Raw genomic sequence first — 20826 nt, forward strand, 5'->3', positions numbered from 1 at the left:
GAGACCCCTGGGGCTTGGAGTTCCAATGGAACAAATTACCACCTTTGTGTGAAGAATTAAAGGTCACAAAAGTTTAGATAGCATAACGGTAGTAGTTATAGGGTGAAAAGAGAAAAATTGTGGGGGTTTTACTATAGGGGTCTAGGAGGCAAGATGGAGGGATTTGGGCATTGTCCTGTTCTTCTTCCTTCTTCTTCTTCCTAGCCTCCATCTTCCTGGTGATGGTGGCACTCTGGGGTTGGTGTAGAGTAGAAAGTCACTGTCTAACACAGGTGATAGGTATTGGAACATAACTGTAAGTATCAAATATGTAGTTTATAGTGTAAAAGACAAGGCCAGCCCCATAGGAGGGCGGTGTGCCTCAGACTGACCTGCTGAACAGACCTCGGCAGGCCAGGCAGAAAATGTTTTAGACAAGAAATAATAAACAGCCTTGAGAACTACAGCCAAAGACTTCTGACTCCTTCTTCAACAGCTGGGTTGGGGAAAAGAGACTTTTAATATATCTCAGGGTCATCTTGACCAGAGGAGATCCCGAGAATAAAGAGCATATTTTACCCTATTTTTTTCATCTTTGGAAACACCCAGAGTACAGGCACAGTTGATGAAGCACGTATTTTCACCTGAAAAAGGAGGAGATCCTGTCAACTTTTCAAATTATTGTTGCACTGTTCTAAATATTTGCCTTGTATAGAGCAAAGTATTAACAAAGCATAAACAACTTTAATGAAATCAACAGCAAACTTTTATTAGTTCAAACATTACAAAAAGTTAGGGAGCAGTTTAAAAGAGTGAAAATGCCCACATTTAACAAGTTTGTCTGCAGCTGTATGCACACAGCTAATTGACATTGATCCAAGAGAAAACAAATGTTAATGATTCTGAAGAATCAAAAAAATTGATGTTTCCATCAGCAGCCTTGGAAAGAAACTTGTCAGCCTCTTTGGTCTAGAATATGAGGTAGCATAAAGAAACTAACAGAGATCCCTCAAGTAAAAGGTGTTTTCTGTTGTTTATATGCCGTCATCTTTAAAAAAATAGAACCTGAGCATGTAAGCTTCTTAATCAGCAAGCTGCATGTCTAGTTTTGTTTCTTTTTTGAGTTAAACACTACAGATCAGACAAACTGCAAACAAGAGTTCTACCATGAAGCATTTCACTTCAGATTGATCTGCTGAACACATAAGTTAATAACAGGGGATTAAGTGAAATCAGCATCACATTTCTCCCTGAGGTATGCAAAATCAAGAGATTAGAAATGTCATCAAGGGATCTTCACATGAGAGATTAATTACATTATGTATATAAATATAAAAGACTTCAGCACTTTTAAAAGCAGGAGTAGACTTGTGAGGTTTTGAAGAAGACAAAGACGTTTTTTCTAGGTTTTTTTTCAAATAGCACAGTACCTTAATTAGGAATTCTAACAAGTGTTGTTATTGTATGTAAACTACGTTTTCAAGTTTTGAAAACCAAACTGAGCCCAGAAAACTGTGGCTCAATACAATACTGGTTTATGCTCCCTTCCTCTTCAAGTGTTTCCCCACTCACTTCTGCAGGTAACTGCTCATCAAGGTCAAAGAGAATACAGCAATATCCAGCAGTGGAAGGAACAGAGTGCTTCATATTTCTGGTTTGTCACAAGTAAGCTGGGTGCTTTAGTACTGCAACCATCAGCTTTTTTAAGAAATGTCTTATTCCACTGAAAGGAAACTTCCAAATAATTGAATGCTTCCTGTTTTGGCTGCCTGCAGACTGAACAGTGCACATCAGCACTGACACCCCAATTACCAGCTATTTACATTAAACAACAGCAGAAGAGAAGATACAAAGGCCTGCAAAACTTTCCATCTTCACACTCATAAGATGTTACACTTGTGGATACTTTCATGAGCCCCGGCTGGAAGATTCAAGATGTAGCAAGTTAAGGAAGCATTTTAACAACACTTGGCTTTCACAAAACCTGTTAGAATATGCATTGGTGTTTGCAAAGAAAGCAGCTAACAAGGTTCTTTCCTGTTTAAATAGGAGATGGAAACAGCAATAGCTAAAGCTTATTTAGTACAATGCCAGAGAGAAAGAAAAAAATTACCAAGTCATCTGAAAGTTACACTATTTTCTTTTCCACCAAGATCATTCATGAAGCAGATGTGTTCAGTGGAAGAAAGCAATCACACTGATGTTAAGATGCCAAGAAACTTGAAATGATCACAAGAAAAAATGCAAAAACATTAAAAATTAAAAATTCAGGCCTTGAAATCAAAAAATTATGTCCAAGTTGACTTGCAAGTCAGCACTGACTTTTTCTGCTGTTGAAGACAGAGCAGGTTCTAAACCCATCCCCTAGCTTGATCTCAAGTATACTTCTGGCAAATCTAATCAGCACATTTTGTGCTGTGCTGCCAATCACTGTTAAAAGTATAACCCAAATAATCAAAATCTTCCCACTCTTACCTCAAATCTCAGTGAGTCAATCCTACCTTTCCCCTTTCCCAAACCAGCATGGAGAAAAAGGATATCATTGCCTGGGACTGCAAGTGGCAGAGGAGCTTCTCCAGGGGAGGATAGCAGCACAGGGATGGAACACAGCCCACCATGAGCAGCTTGTGCTTGGCTCTGGTGATGGCCACGTTCAGGCGGCGCCAGTCCTTCAGCAGGGTGCCAAGCTGGGAAATAAATGTCACTTGCTTTTGTTTGTCCTGCTCAATGGACATAAACCACTCATCCTCAAAACACATCTAAACTACTGGAATTGACTGGAACAAAGTTCAAATGGCCAACTTACATTTTCATCAATGCTGCTCCTAACAAAAGACACAATTATGATACTTTTGTCTCTTCCTTGGTATTTGTCAACTGTGTTAACTTCCACTCTGTTCTCCTTCCATTTTGCCATCAAGTCAGTGATTGTTTTTAACTGATGTCTGTAGGGTGATATAATGCCAATGTCTGAGGGCTTACAGCCAGCCTGAATGAAGAAGGAACCAGAGAAAAAAATCTGTCACTGCAGTTGGCTTGGGAAACTCAGTATGGTCAGAAAGATTCTTCTAATTAATTTGTTTTATAAACAGTGCTGCAAGATATTGTATCTAAACTAATGGAACTGTAGGTGTAACTAGTATTAACTAAAGGAGATAGAAAACATCAGTTACTGCAAGCTCCCAAGCTTTGTCTTAACTTGGCACAAAGACAGATATCCTTGAAGTCCTCATTTTTCTTTCTTCTTTAAACTGCAAGATGAACACTTAGAGCTCCTGGTCTGTGTTTCTGGATGAAATAAGGAACAAAGGCAAATCCTCTGCCCTCCCTCCCAAGAAAGCCCTCATCTCTTAAAAGAATTTGGCATCCAGCTTGTGTTTTTTGCATCTCAGATCCAAGCAGGCAAGGACAGGGAAGAGAATGCAGACCTCAGGCTCCCCACTACACTGACATGAAGCCAATCTTCAATTTATCCTTAAATTTACCCTTAAGATTATCTCCAAGAGAGCTACCCAACACATACAGTCACAACTACTAAAGCAATGTAAAAATATTAAAGATATCCCTCCAAACCATGTAATAAAGTAAAAGATACCTTAATAAATAAGGATGTGAGGAAAAGCACTATTTTAGCTTCTGTCACATTGCTTATGCCACCTTTTTCTGCATGTTCTGGTGCTGGGACCTTTAAAAATACAAACAGAAAACAATTACTTTTGCTGTCTATAATGGGGTACTATGTTCTGTCCCTAACTCACTGAGTTGTATGTGGATTTATACTGATGGTATTAATTAAAGAAATAAAGTTAAATGCCAAGTTTTACTAAACAGAAGAGCCTGTACTGTGAGTTAACTTCAGAATACTGCATTTGCAAAACAAATTGGAACGATCCCCAAAATAAGTCTCTAGCACTAGGCTTGTCACCTTAAGAAACTGCCAAACTTAATCCTCTGACTTTACAGTTCAGCATTATACATCATAAATCAAAAAACCCAAAAATGGACATTTTCCTGCTGATAAGGTAAGAGAGCAAATTATAATTTACATGGGACTTTTGCTTTAACACTCTCCATGCAACATTATTTACAGTGAGTTTTCTTCATTCCATGGCAGAAGGGATAATTTTTTAATGTTTGAATGCCTACATCTAAAGCTATAGCAAGAACTATCCAAAATGGTGGTATTAAATTGTAATATAAACTCCCAACCTTTAAATAAAGTATTCACTGGATTTACCATTTCTTAACTATTACCTGCCATTCTCTACATCATACATAAATGAGGCCAACAAGCTCAGGATGTAAACTCTTGTCATTGTAGTGTCACAGTTTTGTAATTTTTTCTTTTTGCTTGACTCCTGCCTACTCTAAAGTTGAAGTAGCACCAATAGCAATGAAAGTGTGTTTGGAAGCCTCCTAATTCCATGTGCTCAAGTTCTCTTAAAGTAGAAGAGCACTGTTTTACTGCACAGTTAATTTCTGACCACACTGGCATTAGTGTAGCTAAAAACTACACAAAAATAATTTCAGAAAAGAAGCTCTAAAAGCTGTGTCCTGCTTATGGTAACACATGCTTACATTTATATTTCTCCTGTTCCCACAGGACACCAGCAGAACCACTAACAAAAACAACTTGGGCCTAGAAATTCCCAGACTTGCCCTAAATCAAGGATGCCATTTTTCAAACCAACAGCCCCAAGCTGTCAGAGAAGTGCAGACTGACACAGGGGTTGACAGAAAAGAAACAAATAGATTTCCCATTGCTGTCACAAACTTGTTGCATTGTTAAGCAGAAAACAATAGAGGCTTTTTCTTTTTTTTTTTTAAAGCCTGCACAATAAATGTAAGATTCCTGGTGGTGTCATGGTATTTTTTCCTCTTCCTTCTCTCTGTTTGTATCCCTCCCTGCCAAGTCATAAGCATTTCTTGGTTACACTATAAACAATACAGGAGGGGGAAAAACCTACTATGAAGTGAAAGGAAATAAAAGCTGGTTTTGTTTGTTGTCATGTTCAGTGAGGTTTTTTTAATTTCTCCCTTCATGATTGCCACAACACATGGAGTTCTGACAGGAAGTCCAAAAGGAGAAATGACATTATAGCCTCATGTCTCAACAAATCTAGGATATTTTGGAAATAAAAACTTTCCTCCTGGCTCTGTGAAGAGGACAGCTGTCTTACACTTGAGATAGGCTTTCTAAGGGAAAAAAACGGAACAGAAACTCTACTTTTTTTTTCATTGGCAATTTTGCTATCATTACTAGATAAACAGTGGTTCAGCCAGATTCCTATTAACAGGCCTCTTCCCTGGGACCAACTGTCTGCTTTCCTGGGAAAGGACTGCAGCTGTCAAGGCATTCCTGGAAAATGTCTCTGTTTAGTTTAGACATTTTTAGAAATTTCTCTAAGGCATCAAAGTAAACTCTGCTTGTTTTCAGGTCATTAAAAAGATTCTATCAGAACTGTTGGAAAAAAACCATAAATCCTGTACAGTGTCAAAAGAGCATAGAAACACTGGTGAGTTCTAACCAGGGTCAGTATAAAAGATCATCAGTTGATATAATTATTGGCAAAACACAGCATTAATAGGCATCAACAGAAAACCTGTTAAGGAGGAAAAAAGACTCAAATCATAATCCAATCACCAATTACAGCAACAATTATAAGAGACCACAAACAGGTACTAATTTATTCATCTTTTTCCTCATGCATTTAAACTCTTCCTCATTTTTCCTGCAATTCAGTTTCTTTGCAGAATTTTTATCTGCACTAGAATTTTACTTTCCTAGCAAAATTCTGTGTCTCCATGAAAGGACACACCTAAAGCAACTTATTCATCCTTTGCACTTCAATGTAGAGAATGTCTGCAAAATTCCATGGAGAATTGCAGTTATTGCTGCCACTGGCACACAGCTTTGCCACCAATGACCCTCAGACAATGGAAACAAGGCCATTCCCTGGTTGCAAGGACATCCAGTACAGCTACACATTTTGAGCTACACTTTATAGGAAAAACAAAGTTTAAAGTCCATTCAATATCTTCTGAAATAGTATTTAAATTCAAGTTTTCAGCTGTTCTCAGATGTGATGCTTCCAGCAGCAGCTGTACCACCCTGCTCAGCCCTGCCAACAATACCAACGATGCTTTTGTGTGCTGCACACTTCACATGATGCTGGAAAAACACTTTCTGAAGCTCCATGTTTTACCCTACTCTGAATGAAGTTTTACATGTTGAAAGAGCATAATGAACTTTACCTTTTCTGTGTTCAGAAAACACACAGGTGTGTCTGGATCAAGGACTTCTTTCAGCCACATCTTTGAAGCATCCCCAATGTCCAGTTTCAATTTCTTTAGGTTGGGCAAGTTAACAGTGGCATTTGATACCTTCTCTGAGCCACATTCCAGTTTGCCTTCATATACCAGCATGTTACTCAATGACATAATCTTACTAAAGATTTAAAAAAACAAGAAAAAGCAAAAAAATCTCATCATTTCAATCCCACATCACGAACACATGATGAATAATTTTTTAAAATACATAAATGTTGAAAGTACCTATTCATTCTGTATTGCACAGTTAATTGGACAACAGCATTTTGGTTTTGTTCCAGCCTTTTAAATAAGCTTTCACTCATGCCAAGATCTCTGTTAAAACACAAAGACAAAAATCAAAATGCATCAATCAGAACACTCCAAGAGCCTTCCCAGAATCTGTGACTAGTAATTGTCCAGCAGCATTTTATCTTACCTTGCTTCTGCATTCAGCACAAGTGGAGGCAGCTGCTGATGATCCCCCACCAGCACAAACCTTTTGGAGCAGAACAGTGGGCCCAGGCAGACGAGCTGGCTGATTTGGGAAGCTTCATCAACAATGCAGAAGTCAAATTGCTTCTGAGCAAAGATGGGGTGATTTACTCCCATGCAAGATGTTGCTACCACTGGCTGAAAATTGAGACACACTTCAAGGATAAGGTACATTTTACATCCTTTAGCATTATATTCTCCATATTAAAAGAAAAAATATTTCCCATTAAACTGAACTGTAAAATTACAGAAATCAAATTATTTATCCTTGAAATCAGACCAGCATTACTTAAATATATATTGGCCTGACATATTCTCGTATCAATTGCAAGTGACAAACAAAACCAGCTTTAGAGCAGACTGTAGCAAACAACTTGCTCCTGTCATGTGTTCAGAGTGATGCCAGGTTCTATTAATGGACAATTCATGGAGTGTGCTGAAATGACTGCAGTGAAAAATCAGGTGGTTTGGTGTTTTTTTCAATACTGAAGAAAAGATAAAACAACAACAGCAGCACAGTTCTTCCCACTGCTGTGCTTCCACTGCAATCCAAAATGCCCAAAATAAGAAATGCCAAGTCATTCCCCTTATGACTTCAGTCATTCCCCAGCAATACTCATCAATAAAAAGTAAATGGCAGCTTTTGTGAAGTTGGCATTTACTCCAACTACCATCAAACCTTATTCTTTCAGTGAATTTAATTTAAAGCTGCCACTGACTCACATGACCCAGCTCCCATTATGGTTTGTATTAACAATCACACAGACAGCACTAATCTTTCCATCAAAAATAAGGGTTTGGCCAGGTCAGCTCCACAGCATTCCACTTCCTCTTCCCCATCTGCTGATTGTACTAATGGCACAAGGAGCACCAGAGGGAGGGAGAAGGGACAATCAGCAGCAGAATGTAAATAATGCTAAAGGAGGCTGCAGCAGCCCATTCACAAGACCTCAGAGAAAAGCACTGGAGTCTTTGGGGCTTATTACTTACAATGATGAGTTACTTTGTGTGGCCATAAACAAAGCTTCTCAGCTTGCAGACTTTATGTAGGTCATTACTGGCTATAAAGAAATTGAAACAATGCAGAGGTTGAGTATCTCTTTCAGCTCAGATTTCTTACAGCAGTACACACCCTTGGGATGGGTTTCTTCTCTGCAGCATCCAAACAAAATACTAATGTAATTATCTTTAATAATTTGAAGAGCTAGGGAAAAAAAAACATTTTTCTCACCTGACTATTATAGACCTCTTCCAACTCCGTTACAGACTTAATTGATCTAGATCTGCAGATTTCTTCTTCTGTATATTTCTGAATATCTGGATGAACCTTCTGAGTTTGCCCCAAGCGCAAGAAACCAACTTTGAATTTGGCCAACTTCAGCAGGACATTGTCCACAGCCGTGTGTGTAAAACTGGTCAGAAGGACACTAAAGCCACAGGCAGAAAGAATTCTCACCTAATGAGTGGCAAAGGGAAGGAAAAGGAGAAGCTGTTAAGGAGAAGCAGAAAAGGTTTCATCTGCAAGAATCAACAATCCCAGGTTTGCTAAGGTGAAAAGCACATGGAAATTTGGAGGGAGCCAGGAATAAACATGAGTTGGTCTGTATCAGTCTCTCTGGCCAGACTGGCCACTGACAATGTGGGCAACAGTCCTGAGGGCTCCCATGGCCAGCAGGCTCACAACACTGCCCACACAGAGCCAAGAACCTGGATGTGCACTCCCAAGGAACTGCACTCCAAGATCCCCACTGTAAGAAGAAGCCAGGCAGCCTGGTCCCATAGGACTGCTCTCCATGGCAGTTCAGCCACTGGAGACTCAGGGCAATGGGCTGATCTGAAGATAGCAGCAGCTCTCTGCTCTCCAGCCTCCTCTTTGCACAAGCTGATGACAAATGGAAGCAGGGTAACACTGCTCTTTCATGAAAACCTCACTCAGCCTACAGCCTGAATGCAGTATGCTCCTACAGTTCTTTCCTGGGGAAATACCAGCTAGAGGAGATGGATGCAGACTGCACATGGATTCAGCCCCACAGGTTCATACAATTTACAGTGGACACATTACTGGCTGCTCAAGAGTCCCTCTTTTGAGCTATAACTCAAGATCTGAAGACTTGCTGATATTTGGAGCCAAAGAATTTTAACACTAAAGCATCACAGAAATGATTAAATAGCACACTTCAATCTCCTCCCTCCCACATACATTCCTACACAAGCAATTGACCATCCTACACCACAAAAGCCAATTTTAGTTCTACCAAATATAGGTTAAGCAAAAAGAAATGTGTTTTCTTCCTTGAAATTATACAGATACTGTTAGATCAAGTCATGACACTGCACAGTTGGTTTAATTCTATCCTCTAAATCCCACCAAAAAACTCCAAGGTACATGATCTTACTAGAGCACATATTGTAGTCGTTTTTCCTGTTCCAGGCATACCCACAATAAGTGTGTAGTCTTTTGAAAGCAGCACTTGTTTCATTGCCTGTTTCTGAGGCTTATTTAGACCTTTCAGAAGAAAAAGCAAAATTAAATTACTACACTTCATCATAATTGTATTAATTACTAAAGTCACAGCAAATCTGTAATTTCCTCCTTCACTAAAGCCCTTAATGGAGGCAAGAACTGAGCAAAGTCTGTAGGTTCTAATGAAGATATGACAATAAACATAATACACAAGATAAGTAGTAGAAGGTCTGCACTATGGTCGTAGAAATAAGTCACTGAAGACATTTTTTTATTTTTAGACCTTTTGTGACTTTTTTTTCTAATATCTTAATTGACCCCCTTCATATATTGTGTCTGGGCATTTGTGTTTGATGACTTTCACATCCAAACCCACAGCTCACAGCAAGGGCTGATGAGTTGCACATACAGCAGCATGTTTAGAACAAACATTACAGCAGAGCTGGTTTGCCCCAGCCTGATGCAAACAAGCAACTATTTGGACTAAGTAAATCTCAAGCAAAATAAGACTTCAAACTGAGTTTTTATAAAAAGTTCAGTTTGCTTTAAGACAGCTCAGTTAAATTTATGTTTTCACAGGCAACTCTGTCAGAGCACAAGTAAACATTTCCATCAAATACAAGATGCTGCCTCATACCTAAACAAGTCTTGTTTTTAAATAAATGCCACAAAGCATGACACTATGTTGACACTTGTCAACAAGTCAGCAAGAGTGATTGATTATACAAGTGAATGTTTCCACCAAAGCCTATCTCCTTCCTCTCCCTCAAGTCAGCTTCCTCCAGAACTGTCTCTGTCCATTCCTTCTGGAAAGGTTACAGAGGGAATCACATGGCCCTCTGTCTGCAACTGCACACTGCAGCCTCTAGCAAAAATAAAATAAAGTTGTGAGCAAGGGGCTGATCAAGTCTTCTAGTGATTAAATGAGTCTTCAGCTAGCTGGAAGACATGCAAGGCAAGAACTTGGTTTTAATTTTTAAGCTGAGAACTATCACAGGATCCCAAGGTGGGAAAAACTCCTTATGTTTATAGCATGACAAATACTTTGGCTATAGAGACAAACTAGTAAACAGAGTATTTTGGGGAAAGTCACTTTGTACCCTTTAAAATACTTGCAACAGTTTCCTTTGCTTCAGGAGGAAGGACAGAGCTCAAGTGCTGAATGAAACGTGGCTTCTGGAAGTCAATTATCAAGTTGCGGAGCCTTTCACTGTGGATAAAAACAAGACAAAACTGAATTCAAATAAGAGTTGCCAGTTGAGAAACTTCATCTGAAAATACTGAAAGCATGAAATTAAGTTGATTTTTCATACCTGACTGGGCAATCTTTCATCAATTTAGAAAGATTTTTAAAAGGGACTCCTGTACCAACATCTCCTTCATCATGATCCAACCTAAATACAGTGTTCTTGGGGAGGTTTGACAAATTCCTGAAGGATGACAAGAACATGGATAAAATAATTTTGTTTACCAGCTGTATGTTGATTAAAGACTTATTACTACATGTTAAATGATATCTTCCAGGGATCCCAGAGTGAAGCAACACTAATTGAAATACACTATTAACTGCTCTAAAGAAAGCATGATCCCAATGAGGGATAATAAAACACAGGCCCAATTTCGACAATAAAGACTGAACAATGAAAGTTACTATTAACACAGTAATCACTGTACCAATATAGATCATGCTAGAGATGTAAGTAAATAGAGTTAAAATGTGCTTTTATTCAAACAACCTGATTAAATTGACAGGCATATATACTGACCAGGTACTGACAGTTTCAGTCAAGACAAGAGAATCTCTGAAGGGTACTACTCCAAAGGCAGTGATGCCTTGTGAAGGCTGACCCAGAACAGAGGCTAGATGGAGCTAAAGAATAAAGTAGGGATTTATTAAAAGGCCTCCATGGATCCACCTTGGGCAGCACAAGAGCCCAGCCAGGGCTGCATCCGAGATGAACCAAAATGGTCACAAAATGGACACCCAGTCACAGGGCCTCTCACTTTTATAAGTTCTGGTCCATTTGCCTATTGGAGTTAATTGCCCAATTACAGCTTTAGCCCATGAAGTCCCATCCTCCTTGTTTTTCTCCCTTCAGCCCACATTGTTTGTGCTCTTGGGCCTGAGATTTGGGTGGGTGTCCTTGGTCCCCAGCTAGAGCAGGAATTGTTTTGTCTCCCTGCTCTGTGCAGAGAGCTCACCATCCCCTAATATGAAGCCCAGACCCACACACTGAAGCAGCACAGAATCTGAAAAATAGAAAAGCTAAACCTGAGGCATCACCAGTAGGAAGAGTCAGGACATGTCACATCTTTTAGGACATCTAGCAGCACCCTTCCTCAGGCCAGTGCCAGAGAATTTACAAACAGATATTTTTCTTTTTATCCTATTACCTGCCCAGCAAACAGGAGACTTTTGTTCCACTGACTTCTCTAACATAGCCAGCAGCCAAACCAAGTAAACCCTTTTCCTCTCCACTCACAACCACTCGATCACCAACCAAGAGGTTTGCCCCAGATAAGGCACCATTTCTACGCTGGAAAAAATGTAGAAACTGTCCCTCAGAAACTTCATGGACTTCATCAACTCTGATCATGTTTCCAACACAATCTCCAGCCTTCTCTCTGAAGGTATTAGAAAAAGAAATATTTTAATATTAACATCCTCTCTGTAAGAGAACTATTAAGAATAAAACCCCCCAAGTTAAAAAGCCATACCACCCACAACCAACCATCAAAACCAAAATACAAAATCAAACAAAGGATAAAAGGAAGCATCAATGGCATGAGTTTAGCAATTAAGCCTTACCTTTCCAAAGAAGGTGTCATCCATATATTTTTATTTCCCTTTTTATGCTCTCCACTTTGCAGCTCCAAGGTTAACATCAGATACCAGAAGCTGAAATACTCCAGGTGGGAGGGTTTCAGGTGCTGGGTCTCTCTGTCAATGACAGGCACCAAAGCAGGAGGAAAGGCCACACTGGCCATCTTCTGCTCCACAGCTCTAGGGATAGAACCAGCCACAGGAAAGGCTCAGCCTGCATCCTTTTTCACCTGGAAGTCCATATGCACATAACAACAATCCAAATACCTACTGTAACATACCAGACAGATTAATTTGTCATTACTTGAATACAGTAGAACCTGTATCCTTTGCTCAGATGCATAATCTTGTATGAGTAACTTCACATCATCTCTATGATTTTGAAGGGCACTAGGTTAATCAAAGACCAAATATAGTAACACATACATTTACAGAGTCTACCTTTTACTCCTTTTATTGTAACATATGAGTGTTATTTTGATATCTACCTAAATCAAGGGGGATTTAGTAGTTAATACACAGCAATCTTCAAGCCCACTTATTTCAAAACTAAATATCAGTAGACATTATACCAAATAATGTATACAACCAGAGAGAGAAAAGCTTATTCAGAAGTAAATAGCTATCCAGCTGTATCCTGCTGCTGCAACAAGAGAGTATTAGAAGCAGGATTTCACAAAAACATGTCAGGTATCCTCACAAAGCTCCCTCAACATACACTTTGACCCCTATAATTTTAAAAACAATCAGGCATTCTAATTCCACAAGAGCACCCCACAGGCTCTCCTTTTCTAACAAACCTCATTTGATCTCTTCCACATACAATTTTGGTCGGGTTTTTTTGTGCAGCATAGAGACTAAAACTTGTAACAGTTGTTAAAACAATTCAATAACTTTGTGTGAAATTTTATGGAATATTTGCTCACTACTTCTGTTGACCAGGAGATGCAGTAACAGTTCAGCAGAGTAGTATCAATGTATTTCTTGTGTCATACCCTACAGGGAAACACTCTTCTACAGAGTGAACCTGAAAAAGTGGTTCTCCAGCCAGAACTCAGGCCCAGAGACTGCCTTTTTCAGAGAGCTGCAAGAATACAGCTTTTAAAACAGACCTGTTATTGTCATCACGTATTTTGTTGAGACTTATCTCCGATTTTGTCTTGCAAAAAGTGTACCTGAGCAAACATATTAAGTCTCTGTGAGATCACGAGCTGAATCATACAAGTTGTAGAGAATCTCTGGAAGATTCTTTTGGGGTGGAAAAGTCTTCAATATATACAAAACTGTCAACCACAAAAATGAAATTATTATATCAAAAGATATAATTATTCAATCTCATTTAAAAACATTAGTCAGACTTTTTTTTTTTACCTGCTGTATAGAAAGCAGTTGTGCATTTGGGAGCAATATTTACATGTTTGACTGTCATCAATCACAGGAGGCAAAGCAGCAAGCTGTGAATTCTGCCTTCCCACATCGGGTTTATAGGTACTGTGTGTTAAGTAGAAGGCCACATGATTTCTTAACTTCATTAATTCTGTCAAGAAAAGGATAAACTAAGCTGATGGTTTTGCTTGTAAAAACTTATACCTCAAAAGTAATTAGCTATCAACTTTTTAGTCAACTAAGCACTGATTAGTCACAAAATCCTTGCACTGTATTAATAAAACAATTTAATTTTTAACATAAGGTTAGTAACAAGTGAAGTGTTCCCAAGAACAGCTATTTTCATAAGAGTAAACATTACAGTTATAAAGAAAGATTTTAGAAATATTTGAGAGAATTATGGTTTCCAGAGAAGGGGAAGAACTTTACCTCTTCGGTCCATGCGAGCTCCAGAAACAGGATACATTGTACCAGTTTTTAGATAAAGAAGAAATCCAGCTTCAGGATCCATTCTCCTCTCTAAATTCAGCAACGTGTACAGAATAACCTGCAAACATTTTACATAAATACATATATTCACACTGGAATGCATATTATTCCAGTATAGTTGTTGTGGTTTAACCCCAAGCAGCAACCAAGAGCTCACTCACCTCCCCACCCTTGCTGAGGGTTGAGAGAAAGACAGTTTAAGATGGAAAAGAAAAGGCACACATGCAAGCAAAGCAAAACAAGGAATTAATTCATGGCTTTCCATGGCTGGACAGGTGTTCAACCACCCCCAGGAGAGCAGGGCCCCATCACATGGAATGGTGCCTTGGGAAGGGAAATCTCCATCACTCCAAACCTTGGAGTGCCCCCCACCCTTCCACCTTAGATAGTGAGTTTGATGATCAGCTACATGGTCTGGGACACCCCTTTGATCCCTGGGTCCCCTGTCCTGGCTGTCCCCTCACTCCCCAGCAGCCCCAGGCTCCTCCCCAGCCTGGCCCTGGGGGGAGCAGGAAAGGCCTTGGCTCTGTGTGAGCCCTGCTCAGCAACAACAGCAAAACATCCCTGTGTTATCAGCCTGAGCTCAGCACAAACCCAGAGCACAGCCCACATTTATCTACTGTGAGGAAAACCATTGCTAACCCCAGTCAAAACCAGCACAGCACTAAAACCAAAACACATTCTAAACTGCATTTAGTTCTTCCACAATTTATATGGCTAAACAGCCATTATTATCACAAGTCTTCTAGAAGCTGTGAGTAGTAAAAACTTGACCAAGGATTTAAATTAAAAGGCACCTTTAAAACCTTATGTCAAGGCTACCACCTCTCTAAATCAGGCCAGCTATAACCCTAGTTACTGAAACAGTCTGCTTCAACCTAATATTTGAATGTAGTGAGAAGAGACTGAAGAACAGACATTTCAGGATAAAACCCATAGGTGTGCTTGAAGGTGGTAAATGTTATACTTCTTACTACTAAGTTCACTTTAGTTTTATACCAGCAGCTTTGGGCATGCCAGGATGAGCCACCCATGAATTTAGATTATACCACATACAAAGTGTTTCACACTCATAAGACAAAATAGGTCACCTAACAAAAAAGTACACACAGCCACTGAGAAGGGAATTAGCCATTTGGTGCTTGTACCTGACTTCTGTGCTCTATGGAGTTTGACTCCTTGCCAGACTTGAGCTCTAAAGGCATTATCCGAGACTGCACTCCTGACTGGCAATGGATTTTCACCCTGGCTGTAACGTCAATCTTTCCCTTCAACCCAAACCTGGGAGACCAGATATTCTCTTCAATGTCCAAGACCTCTACAACCTCTATCTTAGAAGATACATCTTCTGTTTTTCCATCATTTGACCTAGGAAGAAAATTAAGCCAAAAGTTAACAATTTCCCTTAATTATTAATATTTAAACATTAAAATGTGTTGCAACTCAATATATAATATTTCTGCATTACCAGTGTCCTTTAGGCTCTAACTTAAGAAATAAAATGCCTCGAGATTACTCACTCAAAGTAATCTTCCCATTAACAGAGGAAGCAACATATCAGAAAGTAACTTCAGTTAGTTTTGGTATTCATCTAAATTTCAAAGTTAAAATGAGACTTTAAACTGTTTTTATTAGTTTTTGGTCTTTTCTCAATAACAACACTCTGTCATACACTTGACAGTAGCCTACAGGTTTTACTCAGACCTGCCATTTCACTAAAACTTTAACATTCTCTGGTTAAAATTAACAGCAAGAAGCCACAGACAAGAAGAGCAGCTTTTGAGTAAAATCACCACTTCACCAAAGAAATCTTTTATTAGTCAAGAACTCCATTTGATTAATAGTTTCACATTCTGATATGCAGTCTTGCTCATAACTACAGTAACTCCTAGTTTAGTCAGCAGCTCAAATACCCTTTCTCTTCTGCTCACTAAAAGCTCTGGTTTATACCATGTTCACAAGGATTTCAAGATTTTGACATCAGTTCCCCCTCAGGCTTCATGTCTTGCTCAGTACTCCCAATGGCAGCTAAACATGCAGCACAAGGTCAGCTCTACAACCAGTGAGGCCATGAATTAGCTCCAAATCACCCAACAGATGTGCATAAAGAGTTCTAAAAATTTCAAGTAAACTAAACAAGATATACAACATAAAATGGTTTAAAATTTAATTCTGGCTTCTTACAGTTTTAGTTGCATTTTGTTTTGGTTTGCAGGATTGTGCATGAAGTCTTCTGCCCACTTAAAAAATGATGGCAAATATTCTTCTACTTCTTGCATTATTTGTGCTTGTTTCAGATTTAAGACATACCTAAAAAAAAAAAAAAGACGTGCACATTAAAGCATTAAAGAAACAAAGTATTAAATCTGCTGTTGATACTAAAGAGATTTGCCTTGAGTAGCAACAAGATCGTTGGAAGTAACTGTCAAGTTTTTATAAATATCTATAAACTGTAGACAACAACAGGTGCATAGAGGTTCAACTCAATTCATAAAACTATTAACTGAACATCTATTAAAAGAAATTACCATACCAGAACATCCATTTCTGATGTAAACTTTGAAACAACAGGTACAGCACACTGAGAGCATCAGCGTGGCAGATGTGATGAAACCAAACTAACAGTGTGACTGCAGGAAAGCAGCACCAGACTCATGCATTTAAAAATGGCTATTCCTACAATTCATGCAATGTTGAATAAAAAAATTAAAAGACCTTTGGTTTTAGTCTGGATATCCTCATCTGCTCCTTACACACATTTTAACAGAACATGACCCAGAATCATGTGGCACTAGATAATTCAGTACTGGCAACCACTGGAAATAATGCCATTATTCCACAGCAGCAGAGAAATACAAGTGGATTTTGCATTGAGGAGTGCAACTGACCACGGGCAGCAGACTTATGCAACTTATTTTTCCATGCCAATAAACAGTAGCCTGCATATGCAAAAAGGAATTGCAAATTAACAGTTCCACGGAGGCTCAGAATGACATAAAGGCCTTTAAGTAATTTCAGGAGCCACAATTCAAAACACTCTCCAAAACAGAACTAAGAGTAATAACTCTTGCCACTACAACTTTAACTTCTGACTCATCTGGGGCTAACAGATACTGATATTGCCCAACACACAATTTAAAACAGTACATATATAATGATTTTTAATTTACATGGGTAGAATTGTATTTTAATCAAGCCTGCAGTAAAATGTTAAAACTGACAGCCATTCATCTTCCCATTTTCTGATGGAAATACTAAGATGATTTGTTTGGCTAGCATTTCTATCAGCTTTGCTAAGAAAATAAGTTAAAGGTCATCTAAAAACTGAGACTTTAAGCAACTGATAAAGATATGAAATTAACAGACATTCAGTTCTGGGTCAGTTACAAGGTTCCAGGTTCATTGCTGAGGATCATAATTAACTATTTGTCCCACTCAAATCAGCTTTGGGAGATGCCTGGAAATCTAATGTTACAGACACAAACACTGCAACCTGCTTGGTCTAAAAGTAAAAAAACCACCCTGCCACATACAGTTACTCCAAAAGAGTAGTTCAGATATATAGAAGTAGCATAGCAGGGAAGGAAAATAAACTAAGCTACCAAATGAGGAATTGCTTAATGGAAACTGGGGATCTTTTAGTAAGATAAAGTCATTTGGCAGAACATTCTCCTAATACCAGTGCTACATTTTCTAAAGTACAACTTAAATTGCTAGTTCAAAGTGTTCCTGCCCTGTCTTCCACACATAAAAGGCAGTTGTAATGCTACTTACATTTCTTTGAGGTACTTTTGTCCATACACAATTTTATTGGCTAGTTCTTGCACCTTTTCTTGTGTCAAGTTATTGGTGACTGATTGCTGGAAGATGTCATGAAGAATTGTCCCAACGAGCATTTGGGGCGAACCCGACTCGGAGCCCTGCAACAGATGCCATCATACCTGAAGATTTATGCCCATTTCATGCCAACTTCTCTGACAAATTTCTGGATTTTATTTGCTGCACATCACAGCCTGCACTTATTTAACCACAAGATCATGACAGCTTTCACCTCACTAATGATTATCTGGTCAAAGCTGCCTGTGAGAGCAGCTGAATTGAAGTGGGTCTCACTTGTTGCTTTATGCCAACCCCGACAATGTCAGGATACAATGTCTGTGATTGGCAGGCGAGAAACAAAGGCACAGATTAAAATAAACTTCGAGAAAATTCTGCCTGCAAGCATTTCCTAATGCAAATATGTACCTTTACAATCTTACACAGATCTCTTGCATGAAGCAGTTTCCTGTCTGTCACCAGCTCACAGGAAAATCATCCTGTGTATCACCAACATGGCTCAGAAACCCATCAGCAGGGCTGGGCTCTGGAGACTCACGAGAACTGAAAGTGGTAGGGAATGACCTTGACACGAGTCATACCAAACAGCTGGAAACCTTAACACTGTGGTATTATGGCAGCCCTACAGACCAGTGGATGGTGCTATCCCAGTCAGGACCCTGTGCATTGTCCCAACAATTATTTTATCCCCCTTACTTCTCTAATAAAGGATTGAAGAACATTTCATAGTCTTAATCTCCTGTACTTTTCTTGTTACAGTCACAGGTTCCCAGCCAGGCTGATTATCACCCTGTTAAAATTTTCTTATTCATTTGGACTTATATTCCTATCATGCCTGGGAGTTTTCATCAGGTGAAACTGGCAGCTGTTGCTTCTCCATTTATCAGCATATCTCTCATGTATCGGCAAGGTACTACCACAAGAAACTTCTCCTCTTTCCAAGACAGAGCAGCTGGATTCAGACTCCAGAGTTAGCCCACACCAATTATTAACTGAATTAGCTATACGTTTCAGAAGCTCTTGGCCAAGTGTGGTTACATTTTCATATGGATGGCAAGAGACATATCCCTCACAAAGAATTCATATCCACAAAAAATGTGACAAGATATTCTAACAAAGAAAATTATCAGAATTATAAGTGGAAAGACCAGTTCTTTAGCCCAGTAGCTGTATTAAGAGTACTGCGTTATTTCAGGTGCAATTCTCAAAAAAACAAGACAAGCTCAACCAGAGACAGTTTCCACCCCACATTATTCTGTGTTGTAGACATTCTGAGTTGCTAATAACAACATCTCTAACAGCCAGATTTGACCCTGAGCTAAGCCACCAGTGTCAGTGGAGCAGAGACTCAGTGGCAGTGTGGGATGAACACTCACCCTGAAGCGTTCACTCAGCACTGCCCTCCTCATGCAGCGAATGCTGCTGGAGACGGTGGTGCCCGAGAGCAGCAGGTCTGGGTACAGCACCAGGTACCCACTCTGGGCATTGATGAGCCAGGTGCCAGAGCTGCACTCCCCTTCCAAATGAACAATGTCCCCTGGAACCACCGGGACAGACTCCCTGCAAGGGAACACACCCACACAATCAGTGTTTGCAAATGACAGACACAACGTATCAGAAATAACACACCAACAGAGGAGATTCAACATTCTTTGAAATGCTGGGTTGGGCTCTTTTAAGGAGTTGCCATAAAGAAATCCTGAGAGTGACTAAAGGCACTTTTACAATGACAAAACTGCAGGGTAGCAGTGCCCACTCAACACCCGTTACCTGACATCAGGTTTCTGGGGATGATACCCATTATGCTAGCATACTGATAATGTTGCATGCAACAAAGATTCTTTCAGGATCCCATATCATCTTTAAGGCCGTAAAACTCAACTCACAGACAACACAAACAAAACTGAGTCAATAATCCAGTATTTCCAGTATGTTTGTGTGGATTACCAGCCATTCCTGAGGATGCACAGCTCTGTATCTTCCAGTGAGGGGGAGGCTGTAATTGTCAAGTGTTTCTCAGGGTCACTTCCATTTCTCTGTACTACGCTGACCTCCAGCACACGGTATCTGTTGTTCAGCCCATTCTTCAGGATGGTATCAGGTGAGTCAGCCACTTTCTTCTGAAAACTGAAGTAACAGCTAATTACAAAGAATACTGCGCTGTTTGAAAACAGCTGACCTACATGCAAAAAAGAGGGGAAGCTTCAAATATAAACCAAATTTCACTCCCCTTCAATTTTTATAAATATTTCGTTTGGTTGTTTTTTTTTTAGTCCTGTACAGTAGAGTGTAGGAAATCTCTATAAATATTAAGCAATTTGCTATTTATCCCAGTTAGTGCTTCATTTTTGTATCCACATATCCATAACTAATAACAATATCCATAAACTAATTATAACTGTACTGCAAACCCTGTGCTTGGGAGAAAGCTTCTATCTCCCTGCAGGCATGAACTCCCGCAGCCACACAGACACCTCGAACACGGAGCAGTGAGTTTTTTACCCATTACCTGGAGTTGTTTAGCAAACCGATATTCAAGGCTCAGTTTCCAATGGCCCAACCGTGAGGCACAGCGGCCCAGCCGTGAGGCGGAGCGGCCCAGCCTGCCGCTCTGCGGGCACCGAGCGCTGCCCGGGGGAGCTGCAGGGCGGCCGGGGCCCCGCCGTGCCCAGCACAAGCACCCTCGGCAGCGGCGGCGGCCCCTCACCGCTCACCCCCGGCAGCCCCGAGCGCTGCCCAGCCCGAGCAAGGCCGGTGCCGCCCCGCCAGCCCTCAGAGCCCCGTCCCGCCTCCCCGCGCCCGGAGCCGGGAGCGGTTTGGCAGTTCAAACCACCCGCGCTCCCGGCTGTCTCCGCCCGGCTGCGGCTCCCCGCTACCTCTCGGCCATGGGCAGGTCCCGTGCGGCGCTCGGCTCGGCTCGGCTCGGCTCGGCTCGGCTCGGCTCGGCTCGGCTCGGCCCGGCTCGGCCCCCCGATCACCCGAGCCCCCCGCCTCACGCGCCCCGGTGCCGCCGCCGCGCGCCCCTCCAGCCCCGCCCAGCGCG

The 20826-nt window shown here is 40.4% G+C and overlaps 1 protein-coding gene across 1 annotated transcript; it reads right to left on the minus strand.

Moving 5' to 3' along the window:
• Positions 1-722: 722 nt before the first annotated feature.
• Positions 723-20746, minus strand: DNA2 (DNA replication helicase/nuclease 2). Its single transcript, XM_064429692.1, has 21 exons — positions 20660-20746; positions 19731-19910; positions 19160-19343; positions 17721-17866; positions 16131-16256; positions 15095-15314; positions 13887-14004; positions 13443-13608; positions 12057-12251; positions 11642-11872; positions 10561-10677; positions 10348-10457; positions 9180-9289; positions 8015-8239; positions 6728-6921; positions 6535-6624; positions 6235-6427; positions 3575-3664; positions 2786-2968; positions 2518-2666; positions 723-1914 (listed from the first exon to the last, which is right to left on the minus strand). Exons 1-21 carry the CDS (start codon positions 20668-20670, stop codon positions 1860-1862), a joined length of 3093 nt encoding a protein of 1030 aa, XP_064285762.1. The 5' UTR covers positions 20671-20746; the 3' UTR covers positions 723-1859.
• Positions 20747-20826: the final 80 nt, after the last annotated feature.

Source organism: Passer domesticus, chromosome 8 (assembly GCF_036417665.1).
Source record: "Passer domesticus isolate bPasDom1 chromosome 8, bPasDom1.hap1, whole genome shotgun sequence".
Classification (NCBI taxonomy): Eukaryota; Metazoa; Chordata; class Aves; order Passeriformes; family Passeridae; genus Passer; species Passer domesticus.

Excerpts from the sequence above, each read along its gene's own strand:
- DNA2 (XM_064429692.1), bottom strand. Across the intron at positions 16,257-17,720 it reads CAAAAGTACCTCAAAGAAAT|GTATGTCTTAAATCTGAAAC; the intron begins GTAAGTAGCATT and ends TTTTTTTTTTAG. Across the intron at positions 2,969-3,574 it reads TCACATCCTTATTTATTAAG|GCTGGCTGTAAGCCCTCAGA; the intron begins GTATCTTTTACT and ends TTCTTCATTCAG.